The sequence below is a fragment of the Myotis myotis genome, unplaced genomic scaffold (assembly GCF_014108235.1).
Source record: "Myotis myotis isolate mMyoMyo1 unplaced genomic scaffold, mMyoMyo1.p scaffold_m19_p_6, whole genome shotgun sequence".
NCBI classification, from domain to species: domain Eukaryota; kingdom Metazoa; phylum Chordata; class Mammalia; order Chiroptera; family Vespertilionidae; genus Myotis; species Myotis myotis.
Window position 1 is genome coordinate 69106628 of NW_023416368.1, and position 15944 is coordinate 69122571.

A 15944-nucleotide genomic window follows, 5' to 3' on the forward strand; every position below is an offset into this window, starting at 1 on the left:
ACAACATGAAACGAAACAACATACGAATAATAGGGGTACCAGAACAACAGAAGGATGAACAAGGATTAGAAAACCTATTAGAAGAAATAATATCAGAAAACTTCCCTGAGGTGGGGAAGAAAAAAGTCACACAAGCCCAGAGAGTCCCAAACAAGGTGAACCCAAAAAGACCCACACCAAGACACATCATAATTACCATGGCAAATGTTCAGGACAAAGAGAGAATCTTACAGGCTGCAAGAGAGAGACGGAAAGTTACATACAAGGGATCTCCCATTAGATTGTCAAATGATTTCTCAACAGAAACACATCAGGCCAGAAAAGAATGGACGGAAATTTACAAAGTGATGCAAAGCAAAGGACTGAATCCAAGAATACTCTATCCAGCAAGGCTATCATTCAAACTTGAAGGGGAAATAAGAAGCTTCACAGACAAAAAAAGGCTAAGGGAGTTTATCACCACCAAGCCAGCAATGCAAGGAATGCTAAAGGGACTGGTATAAAAATAAGAAATAAAAAGCTCAGAAAGAAAACAGCCACACAAAAACAGAAATGCCTACAAACAACTACCTTTCAATAATAACTTTAAACGTAAACGGACTAAATGCTCCAAACAAAAGACATCGAGTGGCTGAATGGATAAAAAAACATGACCCATACATCTGCTGTCTACAAGAAACCCACCTCATTAGAAGGGACTCACACAGACTGAAAGTGAAAGGATGGAAAAATATCTTTCAGGCAAATGGAAAGGAAAAGAAAGCTGGGGTAGCAATACTTATATCGGACAAAATAGACCTCAAAGTGAAGGCCATAACAAGAGATAAGGAAGGCCACTTCATAATACTAAAGGGATCAATACAACAAGAAGATATAATCCTGGTAAACATATATGCACCCAATGCAGGAGCACCCAAATTCATAAAAAAACTCCTGGAAGATATCAAAGGAGACATCGACAACAATACAATCATAGTAGGGGACTTTAATACACCACTGACAGCACTGGATAAGTCCTCTAGACAAATAATCAGCAAAGATACAGCAATCCTAAATGACTCACTAGATCAGATGGACTTAATAGACATCTTCAGAACACTTCACCCGAAAGCCAGGGAATATACATTCTACTCAAATGCTCATAGGACATATTCAAAAATAGACCATATATTGGGTCACAAGCAAAGTATCCCCAAATTCAAGAAAATTGAAATCATAAAAAGCGTCTTCGCAGACCACGATGGCATAATATTAGAAATAAACTACAATAAAAACAACCCAAAATACTCAAACACCTGGAAGCTGAATAGCATGCTATTAAATATTGATTGGGTTACCAATGAAATCAAAGAAGAAATTCGAAACATCCTGGAAACTAATGACAATGAAAACACAACAATCCAAAACCTATGGGACACAATGAAAGCAGTCCTGAGAGGGAAGTTTATAGCTCTACAGGCCTATCTCAAAAAACAAGAAAAAATGGTAGTAAATCATCTAACTCTACAACTCAAAGAATTAGAAAGAGAGCAACAAGAAAACCCCAGAGTGAGCAGAAGGAAGGAGATAATAAAGATTAGAGCAGAAATAAATGACATAGAGACCAAAAAAACAATACAGAAAATCAATGAAACCAAGAGCTGGTTCTTTGAAAGGATAAACAAGATTGACAAACCTCTAGCCAGACTCACCAAGAAGCAAAGAGAGAGGACCCAAATAAACAAAATCAGAAACGATAGAGGCGAAATAACAACAGACCCCACAGAAATACAAATGATTGTTAAAAAATACTATGGACAGCTCTACTCCAACAAACTAGACAACCTGGAGGAAATGGACAAATTCCTAGAAAAATACAACATTCCAAAACTCAATCAGGAAGAATCTAAAAATCTCAACAGGCCAATAACTATGGAAGAAATTGAAGCAGTCATCAAAAAGCTTCCAGCAAACAAAAGCCCAGGACCAGACGGCTTCACAGGGGAGTTTTACCAAACATTCAAGGAAGAACTAAAACCTATCCTCCTCAGACTACTACAAAAAATTCAAGAGGAAGGAACACTTCCAAGCTCATTCTATGAAGCCAGCATCACCCTAATACCAAAACCAGGTAAAGACAACACAATGAAAGAGAATTACAGGCCAATATCCCTCATGAACATAGATGCCAAAATCCTCAACAAAATCTTAGCAAATCGGATCCAGCAGTACATCAGAAAGATCATACACCATGACCAAGTAGGATTTATCCCAGGGATGCAAGGATGGTACAATATCCGCAAATCAATAAACGTGATACATCACATAAACAAATTGAAAGAAAAAAACCACATGGTCATATCAATTGATGCAGAAAAAGCATTTGACAAAATTCAACACCCATTTTTGATAAAAGCTCTCAGCAAGGTGGGAGTAGAAGGATCATACCTCAACATAATAAAAGCCATATATGACAGGCCCACAGCCAACATCATACTCAATGGACAAAAACTAACACCATTTCCCCTAAGAACAGGAACAAGACAGGGATGCCCCCTCTCACCACTCCTGTTCAACATAGTACTGGAAGTGTTAGCCATTGCAATTCGGCAAGAAGAAGAAATAAAAGGCATCCAAATTGGAAAAGAGGAAGTAAAACTGTCCTTATTTGCAGACGACATGATATTATACATACAAAACCCTAGAGACTCCATCAAAAAGCTACTGGACTTAATACATGAATTTGGCAATGTAGCAGGATACAAAATTAACCCCAAGAAATCCGAGGCATTTCTATACACCAATAGTGAACTTTCAGAAAGAGAGATTATAAAAACAATCCCATTTACCATCGCACCAAAAAAATTAAGCTACCTAGGAATAAACTTAACTAAAGAGGTAAAAGACCTCTACTCAGAAAACTACAGGACGTTGAAAAAAGATATAGAGGAAGACATAAACAGATGGAAGAACATACCGTGTTCATGGATTGGTAGAACCAACATCATTAAAATGTCCATACTACCCAAAGCAATCTATAAATTCAACGCACTTCCCATTAAAATACCAACGGCATACTTCAGAGATCTAGAACGAACTCTCCAAAAATTCATCTGGAATAAAAAAAGACCTCGAATAGCTGCAGCAATCCTGAAAAAGACCAAAGTAGGTGGGATCTCAATACCAGATATCAAGATGTATTACAAAGCCACTGTTCTCAAAACTGCCTGGTACTGGCACAAGAATAGGCATATAGATCAATGGAATAGAATAGAGAGCCCAGAAATCGGCCCAAACCAATATGCTCAATTAATATTTGACAAAGGAGGCAAGAACATACAATGGAGCCAAGATAGTCTCTTCAATAAATGGTGCTGGGAAAATTGGACAGATATATGCAAGAAAATGAAACTAGACCACCAACTTACACCATACACAAAAATAAACTCAAAATGGATAAAGGACTTAAATGTACGACAGGAAACTATAAAAATTCTAGAAGAATCCAAAGGCAACAAAATCTCAGACATATGCCGAAGCAATTTCTTCACTGATACAGCTCCTAGGGCACTTGAAACTAAAGAGAAAATGAACAAATGGGACTACATCAAAATAAAAAGCTTCTGCACAGCAAAAGAAACCATCAACAAAACAACGAGAAAACCCACTGTGTGGGAAAACATATTTGCCAATGTCATATCCGATAAGGGCCTAATCTCCAAAATTTATAGGGAACTCATACAACTTAACAAAAGGAAGATAAACAATCCAATCAAAAAATGGGCAAAGGACCTAAATAGACACCTTTCAAAAGAGGACATTCAGAAAGCCAAGAGACATATGAAAACATGCTCAAAGTCACTAATCATCCGAGAGATGCAAATCAAAACAACAATGAGGTACCATCTCACACCTGTCAGACTGGCTATCATCAACAAATCAACAAACGACAAGTGCTGGAGAGGATGTGGAGAAAAAGGAACACTTGTGCACTGCTGGTGGGAATGCAGACTGGTGCAGCCACTATGGAAGACAGTATGGAGTTTCCTTAAAAAACTGAAAATGGAACTCCCATTTGACCCTGTGATCCCACTTCTAGGAATATATCCCAAGAAACCAGAAACACCAATCAGAAAGGATATATGCACCCCTATGTTCATAGCAGCACAATTCACCATAGCTAAGATCTGGAAACAGCCTAAGTGCCCATCAGTAGATGAATGGATTAGAAAACTGTGGTACATCTACACGATGGAATACTATGCTGCTCTAAAAAGGAAGGAACTCTTACCATTTGCAACGTCCTGGATGGAACTGGAGAGCATTATGCTAAGTGAAATAAGCCAGTCAATGAAGGAAAAATACCACATGATCTCACTCATTCATGGATAATAGAGACCATTATAAACTTTTGAACAATAATAGATACAGAGGCAGAGCTGCCTCAAACAGATTGTCAAACTGCAGCAGGAAGGCCGGGGAGGGTTGCGGGGCAGGAGGTAGGGGGGTAAGAGATCAACTAAAGGACTTGTATGCATGCATAGAAGCATAACCAGTGGACATAAGACATTGGGGGATAGGGGAGGCTAGGGGACTGTCTAGGGCGGGGGGATAAAAATGGACACATATGTAATACCCTTTGTAATACTTTAAGCAATAAAAAAAAAAATAAATAAATAAAAATAAAAATAAAAAAAATATATATTATGTTTCTATAAAATTTTTACTTGAGAAAATAAAAAACGAATATAATTGAGCAATTATTGGGAGAGCACAAAAAAGATAAAATATAAATTAATTTTTTCCATAAATTTAATTGAAGAGAATAGAAAACAAATACTAAGCTAAATGCACTTATGGATTAAAAGTAGAGAAAAGTATAGCTAAGAAATTTTGTTTTATTTTCTTATATATCTTAAGTAGGCAACTACATTTTCTTTTTGACAATAATAATTTTGGGTAAACTTGAAAAATAAAATGTAGGAAAGCAAAAATATGGGTAATTATTGAAGTTTGAATTTTGAGAATGTTTGTTAGTAATACACTTAGCACTTAGGTATCTAGCAGTAATAGATAGAATATAATTTCATATAATATGGGGTATAAGCCATAAACTTTCAATGGTACCCAAATATTTACTGATATAAATTTCCAGTTCTATGGAAGTAAGGACCTGAAAATTAGCAGGTAATAATCAGTTTGTACAGTCAAAAAGGTTACCAACAGAGAACCAATTTTTAAAAAAGATGGTTGAATAGAGTAGAGAACCCAAAAATAGACCTATGACTTACAGCCACTTGGTGTTTGACAAAGAGGCCGAAACAATGTAATATGTGTTTGGGGTCTCTTTAACAAAGGAAAGTAGAAAACTGAATGTCCATAAGAAAATATATATATACTTTATACCCTTCCATACAGGGAAGACCAGGTGGTCTCTCTGAGCAGAGGTAATGGAACTGGAAGTCTAGGGTGGCAAAAGTGGCTTACGTTGGCAAGAAGAGTGCTGAAGAGTAGAAAACTACACAAACAGAGAATTCAGGAGAACTGTAAAGAGCCCCTTCAAGTCTTAAGCTGAACAATGATCAGCACATGTGTGAGGAAATCACTGAAGTCTAGAAAAAAGACCACCCGAAAGGAGTAGAGGGAGCAATACTTGGAGTTTACACAGGATCAGAAATAGTCCCTATTCCCACCAGCCAGAAAAGGAAATCTTATAATTCACAAGGCATCAAGTACATTACTCAGAGAGGTTTTTGACTCAGTAAAGGGAGAAAAATTAGCCATAGACTAAACATTGTTCTGGCTCCATCTAACAAAGCTTAAAAGCAAGACATAAAAGGGTCAAACTTTTTACAAGTGAATTGTGTCTCAGAACAAAAGGAACAAAAATATTTACAGAAACACAAAAATATATAACACCCATCAAAGTAAAATTAACTGCTTGGCCTCCAAACAAAAATTACCAAGCCTGTATAAAAAAGCAGCAGAATTCAACTTATACTAAATAGAAAAAAAAGTCTATCAATCAAAACCAACCCCCAAAATGACAGAGATGATGTTATTAGTAGATAGGGACGTTTATAACTGTCATTATGACTGAATTCCATATGTTCCACAAACTAGAGACAAGATTGCTGATAATACTCACAGATAAGGAAAACATTAACAAGATTCATATTGACATCTGGAAAAGAGGGCTGGAAAATATAATGGCAAACAAATCTGATGAAAACTATATACTCACAAATCCAAGAAGCTCAACAAAACCCAAGTAAAAGAAACATGAAGAAAAATGACATAAAGGTACATCATAATCAAATTTACTAAAACCATAGCTTAGTGAGAAAATCTAAAAAACATTGAGAAGAAATAAGACATATTAATACTAAGAATGAAGACTAAGAATAAGAGAAAAAGAAAGAGCTTGGCATGTGTTAAAAGAAGTAAAAAGTGAGTAGGTAGCCTAACCGGTTTGGCTCAGTGGATAGAGCATTGGCCTGCGGACTGAAGGGTCCCAGGTTCAATTCCGGTCAAGGGCATGTACCTTGGTTGCAGGCTGGGGTGTGCAAGAGGCAGCTGATCGATGTTTCTCTCTCATCGATGTTTCTAACTCTCTATCCCTCTCCCTTCCTCTCTGTAAAAAATCAGTAATATATTTTTTTTTTTTAAAAAGTGAGTAGGTAGAAAGAAGTAGATAGGTCAATAGGCAAGGGAAAACCTCAGGAGAGCCTAGTGGACTATGAAAGGGATTTTTGTTCTAATTGCTATGGAAATCACTTATTTTAAAATGGGAGAGTGATGTGATATACTTTGACCTAATTAGCATAAAATATTTTCAAGTCTCTTTTTTCATAAAGTTTCACTGACTCTAAACTGCTACCAAGTAACACCAACCTATATCTCTATCGCCCTTCATAGCTCAGCTTCCTTAAAAGGTTGTAAATTTTTTCTTTAATTTATTATCTAAAGATTTACATATGTCTCTTTTTCTCCAACTGACCCACCCCTGGCAAGCCCCCACCGCCCCAGTGTCTGTGTCCATTGGTTAATTTTTTTTTTTTTAACTTCCTCAACTTCCATTTGTTTCTTAATTCCTAGGCTCTATTTCTGCCCCTGGTACTCTAATGACACTGCTTTTATCAAGATCACAATGCTTTTTCCTGGACAAAACCAATGTAAATTTTTTAGCTCTCAATTTGTCATCGCTCTTTTTTAAGTCTTCTCTCTTTCCTTGTAATCCAAGCCACACTCTCAATTTTCCTAACTCTAAATGTTCCTCATTTTGTCTTCAAAGTTTTTCTTCCTCTGACAAACTCCTAGAAGAGTTTCACATAAAACCCTTATAGGCCTGTTTCCAAATATATCTTAGAGTGCCCTCTTTTCTTTATCATCTTTCAGCAACTCTGTGAAAGTTATCAATGCTTTTCGTACAAGGCCTCTAAAAACTGGTCTCAAGGACTTTTTAATCCTGTGTAAGATGGAATAGGATACTGGATTGTGCTATTGCCTAAATAACCAAAACAATTGAGAAAAATATGTAAAACAACTATTTCAAGACACATCACCAAAAAATGCCATGTTATATAGAGAGGCACAAAGGTAAGAATCAGATTTTTAGTTAGAAACAATGTAAGTAAGAAGACAGTGGAGCAACATCTTTAAAGCACTGAAAGACAAAACTCCCAACCCAGAACTCTATTCCCAGAGAAAATATCTTTTAAAAGTTAAGGTGAAATACGTTTCAGTATAAAAAGTTGAAAGAATCTATCGCCAATATTACAAAAAAAATGTTAAAATAAGTCCTTTAGCCAGAAGGAAAATGATACTACGTGGATATGTGAACCTAAACGAAGACATTAAAAAATACTAGAAATTGCCATTACACAGATAACTATAAAGACTAATTTTTTTAGTATTTAAATCTCTTTAAGGATAATTACATTTCAAAGTCTTGGGAAGATGAAGCAAGCATCAACCTGTGTCTCTCAATACAGCTGTAGAAGCCAGGACGAAATGCATAAGCGATTAAGCTATTTGAGAACTCTGAGATGCAAACAGTAGCAGCCAGATTAGGGAAGAGGACAAAAATTCAAAGTACCACCAGTCTGATGGTACCACTATCCCTCCCCCCGCCCCCCATCTATTATTCCCCAGTCAGGATTCAATATGCCAGAAAACCCTAAAAGCACACTGTTTGAAGACCTCTCTCAATAAGGGTAAAGCTCATACTGTTCAACACAGCCAGCATATAGAACCCTTCATGATCTGGCCCTGCTTACCTCTTCCAAGGTTTCTTGCTTGCCATTCTTTGTCTTGAATTCTGAACTTTGCCAACCATGCTGAGTTATAGCCATTCCCTGCGCTTCACATGCTCTCGTAATTGTCAGTCCTACTCTCTGCTGCAAACACTCTGCTTGGCTTTGGTTTATTTAGCTAACACTTTTTATTCCTTAGCACATCACTGTTTCCAAAAATCATTTTCTTAGCTCTCCCAAGACTGATTTATGCCCTGGGATACATATTCTTACAGTGCCTTATGATTATTTCCTACCACATTATTTATCAACTGTAATGAATTGCATCTTTTCTTGCCTCCCTTTTCACTAGACCCTAATCTCCTTGAGGGGAGAGAATATGTCTTAACCATGATGTATCCTCACTGCTTAGGAGTATGTGGCATATAATGGAATTCCATAAAGAACTGTTTACTCAAAAAATTAAACATGGAACTGCCATTTGAGCCAGTGATTCCACTTCTACGAATATATCCTAAGAAACCTAAAACACCAATCAGAAAGAATGTATGCATCCCTATGTTTACAGCAGCACAATTTACAATAGCTAAGATGTGGAAACAGCCCAAGTGCCCATCAGATGAGGGGATAAAAAAGCTGTAGTACATTTATAGCATGGAATACTATGCACCTGTAAAAAAGAAGGATCTCTTACCATTTGAGACAGCATGGAGGGACCTGAAGAGTATTAAGCTAAGCAAAATAAGCCAGTCAGAGAAAGACAAGTTTCACATGATCTCACTCATATGTGGAATCTAATGAACAAAATAAACTGATGGACAAAATAGATCCAGAGACATGGAAGCATGGAACAGACTGTGGAATCTCAGAGGGAAGGCACGGGTGTATGGGTGAGTGGGAAGAGATCAACCAAAGAACTTGTATGCATATATGCATAACCCATGGACAGAGACGATAGGTTAGTGAAGGCCTGGGGCGGGGGGGGCGGGGGCGGGGGGGCATGCTAGATGGGGTCAATGGGGGAAAAAAGGGAACATATGAAATACTTTCAACAATAAAGATTTTTTTTTTTTAAATATATTTTATTGATTTTTTACAGAGAGGAAGGGAGAGAGATAGACAGTTAGAAACATCGATGAGAGAGAAACATCGATCAGCTGCCTCCTGCACATCTCCTACTGGGGATGTGCCCGCAACCCAGGTACATGCCCTTGACCGGAATCGAACCTGGGACCTTTCAGTCCGCAGGCCGATGCTCTATCCACTGAGCCAAACCGGTTTCGGCTCAACAATAAAGATTTTTTTAAAAAGAACTGTTAAAATAAGTAAACAAATGCTGTGGAATATTTGGGGTTTTCTCCATGGTAATTAAGAATTCTACAAAAATAGTCCATTAAAAAAAATTACTTAAAACTTTAGACAGAGGTCAGCCTCACTCTTTTAGAATACTAGCTCCAAAGAGCACATATCACTTCATTCATTCCCTGTTATATCTCTATCTAGTGCCTGCGAAAATGCAAGACAATAGTAGGTGCTCATAAATATTGCTGAATAAATATATTATTGAGATCTTCTTAATATCCCTGCTAAATCCCTAAGGGACTTTTCTGAGATTTTGTCAGTTTACTACTCCAGTTCTCATCAAGAATTATTCCTGGAACAGATTAGAAAGGGTTAAAGTAATACAATTTAAATAGTATATATCATTAGTCCCCCCGCTCACACTTTACACTTCTGTAATAAAAATCCTTGCTATTCTTAAGGTTGAAAAGTTTTTTCCCCATGTTTCACATATATGTGAATTTCTTCCAGGTTCTCTCAATCCCTCTAAAGTGTTCTTTCACTCAGAGTATCCAGTCTACAAGTTTACATGTGTGCTATGCCAAAACAGGATAAAAAAACTTTCATACATACTGTCAGTTGCAGAGAAGGATGTATCCAATGCAAACTCATCCAGAGGAATCACAAGTTGACCTCCTGCCTCCCACTTCTTGCGATCAGGTGAAATCAACTTTTCTTTTTCATGCTTTTCGGCATGTTCATGCACAATTACCTCACCCATATCAGGGTGACACTGCTTCCCTTTTTCATCTTCTTGAGCTTTAAGATTTTGATTTAATCTCCGTAGTATTTCTCGTTTACTCTGAAACAGTTAAAATGCTATATTTTATAATGTATATAATTAAGTAAAATGATTGAGAGAAAAAATGGAAAATTGTACCTACTGAAATGGAATTGTTAGTCTTTTGCATTTCTTCTGAGGTTTCCTGGGTATCAGTTAAACTTCTGTCCTTTAAACACAGAGAGTTTCAGAGTAAGAAATAACGTTATTTTAACATTCTAACTCAAAATTTTTGTTACTTTTTGTTTTTCATTAAATTGTTTCTTGTGAGTTATTTTATTCCTGTAAATGTTAACACAACTTCCTATATTATCAGTAGTGAGAAACAGGTAATAGATTAAATATATAGTAAAAGGGCCAATTCTCAATTATTTGTCATATTTTTGGATTACTGATTACCTATTTGACTATATCCTCTTCCTCTTTGGCACCTGAATTTTTGGTAATTTTGAGTCAATAATAGAAATAAAAAGAAAATTAATTCATATAGGCTCTCAATTAGAGCTAAGGAAAGTTTTGATGAATAAAGTAATGCAAGATAGGCTGTGTTATTTTGAAGCTTTCTTTGTTTCATGTACATATGTATGCTTATTAAGCAATACTACTAAACATAACTGAGAACTGGCTTTTTTTACCTAAGCCAAGAGAGTATCAATAGTGAGTTCTGAGCCCCATGTACCAAGGATAATATAAATTCTATCATTTGATTAGCAAAATCATAGCAATCTTAGACACCTAAAATCTTTACATATATGAAAAGAAGAAATTAGTAGTTATGAAAGCAAATTATATATGGAAGACTCAGAGTATGCAAGAGTAATTTTAAAAGTATAAGTAAGCAATATTTACCAAGAAAACATAAAGAAAAACCATTTAGTTACATGAATTACCTTAATTTGTAGTATTTGAGAAAAACACAAAAAAAGTACAGTGGTCAGTTTGAAAGCACTACATGTAATGAGACAAAGAGCCTTTTACCCAGTACAGTGGTCAGGAATTAGCAGTCGCTACAACCAGAGAGGTCACAGCTACTTGAGATGTGAGACTGGGTACCAGGAGGGAACCACACAGTGGTATCTAAAGTTGAAGTGAACAACGTAGTACATGCAAAGTTGTTATCAGAAAGAAGAGAGACTAATCCTACTTAAAGAACAACAGTTACTTCTATGAAGTTTTTAAGAGTGACCAAGAAACTTGTCTTTTCCTACTCAGTCTTATTTTCAAGACAAACACACAGGCTGTAAAAATTGGCACACCAATAACAGTGTTGTCTACAAAAATTTAATGAAACTCAACTATTACAAGGGACAGACATTAATTACCAGGAGAGGAGAAATCAGGTTAATGTGTTATATTATACTAGAGGCCCAGTGCACGAAATTTGTGCATGGAGGGGGGCTTCCCTCAGCCAAGCCTGCACCCACTCCAATCGGGGACCCCTTGGGGGATGTCCAACAACTGGTTTAGGACACCCATCTCACAATCTGGGACCACTGGCTCCTAACGACTGACCTGCCTACCTGCCTTATCGCCCCTAACCTCTCTGCCTGCCTGCCTGGTCATCCCTAACTGCCTCTGCCTGACTGCCTTATCGCCCCTAACCTCTCTGCCTGCCTGCCTGATCGCCCCTAACTGCTTCTGCCTTCCTGATCGCCCCTACCTGCCTGCCTGATTGCCCCTAACTGCCCTCCCCTGACAGCCCGATCGAGCCCCCAACTGCTCTCCCTTGCCAGCCTGATCTCACCCCCAATTGCCTCTGCCTGCCTGATCGCCCCCAACTGCCCTCCCCTGCCAGCCTGATCTCACCCTCAATGACACTCCCCTGCCTGATCTCACCCCTAACTGCCCTCCCCTGCTGGTCTGATCTCACCCCCAACTGCCCTCCTCTGCCGGCCAATTTGGTTCTGATTGGTCAGTTTCTATGCCAGTCAGCGTCAAAAGTTCCACCTCCTAGGCAGCCATTGGCTCCTTACATTCACCCAGATCTGGTTCTGATTGGTCAGTTTCTATGCCAGTCAGCATCTCTGGGCCTATCAACAGGGGCTGATCAGCAGCACCGGTGGAGGCCTGGAGAGAAATGGAAGTGTGGCTGTTGGCCAGGCCAGGAGAGAAAGAGAGGCAAGTCCTGATCAATGGCTGCCACAGAGGCTACAGATCAGACCCTGCCTCTCTCTCTGCAGGCCTCTCTCCAGGCCTGATCCGCAGCCCCCTAGGCAGTCAGTGCTGGGTCTGGGCGCCCGCAGCAGCCCCAGTCAGTGCTGGGTCACCACAGCAACCCAGCACTGACTTCGGTCTGGTCGAGCCTTCGGTAGTTATGACCCTGGCTCTTTATTATATAGATGGTTCAGGAGACTTTTCCCCTTCTGTCTGATGAATTCTAGACTGAAATTCCATATCATGAACCCATTTCCCTTAACCTTAGAACAGAGTTTTCACATTTCAGATGGATACCTGGCACATTCTTTGGAGCTTAAGCTTTATACTCGCCCACATATTTGTGTTTCATCCATATGGCATGACAGATTCAGAAATAGAAGGTAAAAGAAATAACTAATGCATTAATTGTAATTATACTGACTCCTCTAACATTTGCTATGCCAAAACAATAAATGTAAATATGTCTTAAACTTTATTCCTAGAGTAAATTACTCTAAGTACCAAAGACATTATTTCTTAAAAAGTACACCTTTGTTAATTATGAAAGCTGGGATATAAAAATGTTTTTGCTTTATTTTTGGTACATTTTTATATATATTTTATTTGTTCAATATTATTTTAAAGTAAAAGAGGGAGAGAGGCCGAACCGGTTTGGCTCAGTGGATAGAGCACCGGCCTGCGAACTCAAGGGTCCCAGGTTCAATTCCGGTCAAGGGCATGTACCTTGGTTGCGGGCACATCCCCACTGGGGGGCGTGCAGGAGGCAGCTGATCGATGTTTCTAACTCTCTATCCCTCTCCCTTCTTCTCTGTAAAAAATCAATAAAATATATTTAAAAAAAAAAAAAAAAAGAGGGAGAGAGAATAGCTTTAAAATAGTTTTATCTACCAGGTGTTCCTAGATATAAAACTTATGAGCAGCAAGGCTCCAGAATTCAGAGTAGAGCAGACACAAAAATCTTAGGTAATTTTATTCCTAGAAAAATCTAATGGAACATTAGAAATTAATATAACTTCATTAAATTGAATCCTTTTGATAATCTTTTGACTTTAAGGAGCTCTAAATTTTAGGAAACTTACCATACCCACTTCTTTCAAGGCTGAAGTCACAGAAATAACAGGTCTTATATGATGCTTTGATGGCGAGCCACTTGCTTCATGCTGTCCCAAAGGAGGAGACATATCAGAACTCTTTACTCCTTTAGACACCAACTATAATAAAAAATTTAAATACACACTGGGAATTTATATTTGCAGGAAGAGATAAAAGATATATGAAGGTATATATAAGATCACTGTTTGCTTATACATTGTATCCACATATAGTTTTCTCCATTCCTCAATTTTCATGATGTAGGTAGGCATGATCAGTGAATAAAGAGAAACATCTCAGGCCTCAGATGTAAACATAATTATGTGTCATGTAGTACCAAGTCATTCTTTAATACTTTATTAACAGTATTTCATTAAGTGCTCTTAAAAACAGTCTTCTAAAAAACTAAATATTAATCCTCTCACTTTAATACACTAAAACATTTCATGGGGGAAAAAGCATTTCATGGGAAGAAAAAATATTTATTAATCTTACACTTGAAAATGTTTCTGTAATTTGTGCAAGTTTGGTACAATCTTCTTAAAGTTTAACATCAATCACCAAACGTAAGAGCCCTCATTATAAAAATGTCAACATAAATGAGAATGGAAGAACTATTATGCATAGTGAATAAGATTTATGTCATTAAAATATCATTTGTTATATTCATATAGGTGTTCATTTTTATCTTGCCACTTAGACTCTAAACAATGCAGTTAGATTCTGAACCTTTAATAATACCAGGAAATGGCGTTTACAGGTATGGTCACATTAATATGGCAGCAACTCTGCTCCCTACTTTTATCTCTTTTTCAAACCAATAAACACAAACTTCTGGTGAGAATACATTTCACATGCAGTATTTATTGAGTATCTTCTAAGCATAAGGTAGTAATACAATTCTAATATTTAGTCTTCTGGGCTTTCATTTTATGCTAGTATATGTTGTTCAAGAGAAGATGAAAGTATCTAACACAGTACTGAAGGAAAAGAACAAAATTTGAGAAATGACTTCAAGCCTTATTATAAAGCTACAGGAATCAAGACATTAAAGTATTGGTGTAAGAATAAACAGGTAGATAAATAGAACAGAACAGAAATCAGAAATAGAGTACACAAATACAGTCAACTGATCTTTACCAATGGAGCAAAGGCAACTCAATGGAGAAAAGATAGTCTTTATAATAAATGGTGCTGAAACTAGATATCCACAAACAAACAAACAAACAAACAAACAAACAAACAAAATGTATCTAGACACAAACCATACACTCTTCATAAAAATTAACTCAAAATCTATCACAGACCTAAAAGTTAAACGCAAAACTATAAAACTCCTAGATAACATAGGAGAAAATCTAGATGAACTAGGGTTTGGCAAGGACTTTTTTAGATAGAACGCCAAAGGCACAATCCATGAAAGAGAGAATTAATAAACAATACTTCATTAAAATTAAAAACTTTTACTCTGTGAAAGACACAATTGAGAGAATGAGAACACAAGCCACAGACTGGGAAAAGTTATCTGCAAGATATAAACACGCAAAGAACTGTTAACCAAAATATATAAAGAAGTGTTAAAATTCAACAATAAGAAAACAAATAACCTAGTTTAAAAAATGGACAAAACTTAATAGACACCTCACCAAAGAAGTGTACAAATGGCAAATGAACATATGAAAAGGTGCTCCTTGCCATATGCCATTAGGAAGTTGCAAATTAAAACAATGTGATGCCACTGAACTTTATCATGAGTGCTAAAATCCAAAACACTGACAGTGCCAAATGCTTCTGAGGATGTGAAGCAACAGGAACTCTCATTCATTTCTCATGGGAATGCAAAATGGTACATTCACTCTGGAAGATGTTTTGTTAGTTTCTTACAAAACCAAGCAGTCTTACCATGTGATCCAGCAATCATATTCCTTGATATTTACCCAAAGGAGTTGAAAACTTATGTCCACATAAAAACCTGCACACAGATGGTTACAGCAGATTTATTTATAATTGGCAACACTTGGAAGCAACCAAGATGACCTTCAGTAGGTAAATGAATAAAAAACAAACAAACTGGTATGTATATATACATCTATATGGGATATTATTTAGTGCTAAAAAGAAATAAGCTAATAAGCCATGCAAATTCATGGAAGAAACTTAAATGCATATTAACTCAGTGAAAGAAGTTAACCTGAAAAGGCTACATACTGTATGATTTTAACCGTATGACATTCTGTAAAAGGCAAAACTATGGAGACAATAAAAAGATCCGTGGAGCCCTAGCTTGTTTGGCTCAGTGGATAGAGCATCAGCTTGTGGACTGAAGGGTCCCAGGTTCG

The 15944-nt window shown here is 37.1% G+C and overlaps 1 protein-coding gene across 6 annotated transcripts in view; it reads right to left on the reverse strand.

The window, feature by feature from the left end:
* Positions 1-15944, reverse strand: part of NEK1 (NIMA related kinase 1) — a 149244-nt gene that overhangs the window by 30162 nt on the left and 103138 nt on the right. For 5 of the 6 annotated variants that reach the window (XM_036314345.1, XM_036314340.1, XM_036314343.1 and 2 more), the window contains 3 exons: positions 13593-13724; positions 10460-10525; positions 10149-10377 (listed from right to left, as the gene is read on the reverse strand). In XM_036314345.1, coding sequence (XP_036170238.1) covers positions 10149-10377; positions 10460-10525; positions 13593-13724 — 427 coding nt within the window. The remainder of the gene's footprint in view (positions 1-10148; positions 10378-10459; positions 10526-13592; positions 13725-15944) is intronic. The other variant, XM_036314341.1, reaches the window with a different exon arrangement.